General features: G+C 43.7%; 1 protein-coding gene across 2 annotated transcripts; it reads right to left on the bottom strand.

Annotated features, from left to right (window-relative positions):
• Window positions 1–671: 671 nt before the first annotated feature.
• Window positions 672–1,259, bottom strand: LOC122039902 (transcription factor ILI6-like). 2 transcript variants are annotated; one of them, XM_042599317.1, is made up of 2 exons: window positions 1,069–1,259; window positions 672–964 (listed from the first exon to the last, which is right to left on the bottom strand). In XM_042599317.1, exons 1-2 carry the CDS (start codon window positions 1,213–1,215, stop codon window positions 797–799), a joined length of 315 nt encoding a protein of 104 aa, XP_042455251.1. In that variant the 5' UTR covers window positions 1,216–1,259; the 3' UTR covers window positions 672–796. The 2 variants fall into 2 exon arrangements, with proteins under 2 accessions (XP_042455251.1, XP_042455252.1); XM_042599318.1 differs by having other exon boundaries at window positions 672–961.
• Between the last annotated feature and the right edge of the window lie 3,060 nt (window positions 1,260–4,319).

The raw sequence follows: 4,319 nt of genomic DNA, 5'->3' as shown, positions 1-4,319 counted from the left end.
CATGATGACAACCTATCATGTGTTAATCACTAGACCATCTCGAAGAAACAACAAATACCTATACACGTATCTAGCAACAGTTAATCCGTGAGACAATAATCTAATTAATTATTGTAACAAATAATTAATTATCCTATTAATTATTGCTGTTATACATGATTGAACCGCTACATGATCTAAATTAAATAATATATGTCTAGCTATTTTTTATGCATAATGAAAGCCTGCTAGAACTGCCTTTCTGCCGTGCAGTGTATCGAAACACATGCCATCGCAAAAGTAAAAGTGACCGTTAATGATCAATCTAACACGGAAGTCTGCGCGTCGAGGCGGTGGCATCGCAGGACGAGATGATGATGTGGTGGGGTTTCCACCGGAGACTACGTCGTCGACTGAAAACGTGACGAGAGCTAGCTAGAAACGAACCAGGACTGCTATTCACCAGTCCACTACTACTCCAAGATCGATCCAAAACCCAGTGGCAAAAAGGCGAAGTGCTTACCTTCAGCATCCCTATCAATCCATCTCAAATCAATACAGAGAAAATAAATTATAATTATTGAGAAGGTAAGTGGACGGAGGAGGTGTGAGTTAGGATTTATCAGCTCCGAGATTTGACCATCTCAACTACGTCAAATCCTAGCGTACACAGCGGCTAGAGCTAGCCAAACTGCAGGAGAACGATGGAACATAGTAATTAAATTATTGCTTTGTCTTGGTACATCAAAGTCGCTGTCATGCATAACTAGGTATTCCGGAACTAGTAGATCTCCATCGAATTTAATTAATAACATTCTCAATCGCCATGGAACAAGCTCCTAATGATCTCATCTTGAGCAGCAGCATCGGCACCGGTGCCACCGGGCAGCAACTCGGAGAGCCTTTCGCTCAAGTCGTCCACCTCGCGGTGCAGGCTTCTGATGTACCTGCAAGTCTCCTCCAGGACGTCGGTGGCCGATACCTGCTGCAGTAGTATAGTATTTATTGCCAAGTGCTCTTTGTTAATTAACATAGCGCTAATGAGAATATATATCTATGAATATACATAAATCGTAATTAATTAATTACTCTGCGGGAATGGGAGTGATGACCGGCGGCAGCGATGGGGAGAAGTTGCTGCAGCTTGGACGCCAGGCGACTCAGCAGGATCTGTTCTTCGTCAGTTGTCCTGGTGGATGAGCTCGACTGATGTGACCGAGACCTCCTGCTCGCCATCGATCAGATTCCCACGCGGAGCGCGCAATTTGCTAATTGGTGTGTAGGAGAGAACAAAATGGGCGACTCGCTTCCATTTAAATAGTTGCGACGCGATTGCAAATTGCAGTTGGTTAGAGAGAGAGAGAGAGCTAGAGAGAGAGGGAATCACGTCCAAGGATACGCCACGTTGCCACGATACGTATCTTTTTTTCCTCATGTGCAGTTGAACTATAGTTAATTGACATAGCCAATTAAAATTGAAGTACGTTTAACTGAGCATGTGACATTAAATATTCGATGTCAGTCAGTATTATATATATTAAAAATTTGTGATAAGACAGTTAGTTGTATTGGGAGGAACCGATGGGCGGGGGTAAGAGTTAACCAGGAACGAGCTGGGTCGTTAATTCGACGAACGACATTTAACTGATAGTTTGTCGGATGAGCACGCCTGCCTCCTCTGATTGCTGCATGTGCCATTTATTAACGCGCGTGTATTGTAGTAACTAGCTGATGAGTCTGTCTGTCTCATAGCTGTGCGCCGCATGGATAGCTACTTAATTGCATATATAGGAAAACTCCTAGTAATGCAAGATATACTCTTGGCAATCTCTTTCTACTATCTATCTACTATGAATTTTCCTTTTTTAGATATCTTCTAAAAGTAGAGAAATTTCTTATAATAAAATGTTCTTACAAAATTCATTAAGAAAATAAATACAAAGATAAATAAAATCAAAAATAACTTTAAAATGAGGAATTTGTTTTGGATGTTTTTTCTGTTGATTGGAAGTATCTATGGTTAATCCATAAATACACCAACAGTTTATCTCAGAATCTCTAAGATTTGACATTATCGATATGTCTTGAAATCCTCTTTTAAAAAAAAGGTAGATCCGCTATCTTAGCGGTCCCCTAGTACCGACCCCACGGATATGGAGGGAGGTTCATACAGGTACACAGGCCATAGGCGCATGGCGGGGTAAACCCCAGGTCGTCAGTTCCTGAGAATCGACCCCTGGCCATTATGCCAGAGATATCATGCGCCCATCATTTGCGCTACGCCCTGGGGGCTGAAATCCTCTTTTAAAGATTGTTATTTAAGTTGATTTTTATCTATCAATCGATTGACTTTATTTACCAATCGATTGTCACATCGGATATGACTATTCAAACATGCAGAACATCTCTTTTTTACCTTACTAATCGATTTGTGAGCCACCCACATCAATCGATTGTTGACTTCTAGTCGAACTGGTTAGTTGATTCTGAAGCATTCTGTTAGCTAGCCACAGTCGAGCAATCGATTCCAGTAATCAATTGATTGTTGCCAATCGATTCACGAATATTCTGTCCATCCGAAATAGACTACCAATCAATTGCACTAATCGATTGGTCAAGCAGTAAACCCAAAATTTTAGGTTTATTGCTTGCCAATTGATTGTCACTTCCTACCAATCGATTGCTAACACTAATTTTAGTTTTTTTTAAGGTTGAATGCCAATCAATTGCACTAATAGATTGGTCAAGCAGTAAACCCAAAATTTTAGGTTTATTGCTTGCCAATTGATTGTCACTTCCTACCAATTGATTGCTAACACTAATTTTAGTTTTTTTAAGGTTGAATGCACGACTTTCTTGTTGGTGCAATATCCCTCAGGTCAAGGTTGACCTGGGTAACCAAGCTGAGTCTTGGTTTGGGTTTAGATGTTTGACAATAAGATATTGATTGAAGAAGAGTCAAGTAGGTCAAGGTTGATTGGATACTTGACTGGGAAGTCCTAACTGGGATGTTAGGCAAAATGAAAGTCCTGGTGAGTGAAGCCAGGCAGAAGAAAAGTCCTGGTGAGTGAAGCCAGGCAGAAGGAAGTCCTAGTGAGTGAAGCTAGGCAGAAGAAAAGTCCTGGTGAGTGAAGCCAGGCAGAAGGAAGTCCTAGTGAGTGAAGCGAGGCAGATGGAAATCCTGGTGAGTGAAGCCAGGTGAAAGTCCTAGTGAGTGAAGCTAGGCAGATGGAAATCCTGGTGAGTGAAGCCAGGTGAAAGTCCTAGTGAGTGAAGCTAGGCAGATGGAAAACCCTGGTGAGTGAAGCCAGGTGAAAGTCCTAGTGAGTGAAGCTAGGCAGATGAAAGTCCTAGTGAGTGAAGCTAGGCAGATGAAAACCCTAGTGAGTGAAGCTAGGTGAAAGTCCTGGTGAGTGAAGCCAGGCAAGGGAAAATCCAGATGGATCAAGGATGATCGGACATCTGGTGCTGGGAAGTCCAAGTAGGTCAAAGGATTGACTGGATACTTGGCACAGAGAAAAGTCCAAGTAGGTCAAAGGGATTGACCGGATACTTGGCACAGAGAAAAGTCCAAGTGGGTCAAAGGGATTGACCGGACACTTGGTAAGGGAGTCCTAGCAGGTCAAGGGAGTGACTAGATGCTAGGCATGACATACCAACAGGTCAAGGTTGACCGGATGTTGGTTTGGGAGGTTTAGGACTTGGTTTTGGACAAAAACCAAGTGCTGGATCGATCAGTGGATCGATCCAGGCTCTGGATCGATCAGTGGATCGATCCAGAGGTCCCAGTCGATCAGTGGATCGATTGGGACGCGGCTGCTTCGCGCGATAAGCGCTGGATCGATCCGTGGATCGATCCAGGCGTGTTTCCAGAGCACAGAGGCGCTCTGGATCGATCCGTGGATCGATCCAAAGCCTCCCCGATCGATTGGGAACATTCGAATCGATCGGGATCCGACCGTTGACATCGTTTATAGCTGCAGGCGTTCGATGGCTGCGGAAGAACTTCACCGATTCACTCCAGATCTCTTGCCAACTCCTCCACAGCGCTCTCAAAGATCAGATCGCCAGTTCTTGAAGGATCTTGGAAGCTTTTCAAGTCAAGAGGCGGATCAAAGGCAAGAAGAGAAGCGAGGGTTAGGGTTTTCTGTACTCATTGTAAGCTTTGCGCTTGTATTTTGTTTCCCTTTCCTTTCTTCTTGTACTGAGAGTCTTGTAGGGCTTCTCCGCCCTCGGTAGTTACCGAAAAGGAGTGTTTTCATAGTGGAGGGTGCGTGCGTGGTGTGGATCCTTGGACTAGTCACCTCTTGTGAGGTGGATACCAAGTAAACCAACCGTGT

The sequence above is a fragment of the Zingiber officinale genome, chromosome 2A (genome assembly GCF_018446385.1).
Source record: "Zingiber officinale cultivar Zhangliang chromosome 2A, Zo_v1.1, whole genome shotgun sequence".
Taxonomy (NCBI): domain Eukaryota; kingdom Viridiplantae; phylum Streptophyta; class Magnoliopsida; order Zingiberales; family Zingiberaceae; genus Zingiber; species Zingiber officinale.
The sequence above is the reverse complement of the archived record's forward strand: the minus strand, read 5'-3'. Positions and strand labels throughout refer to the sequence as shown.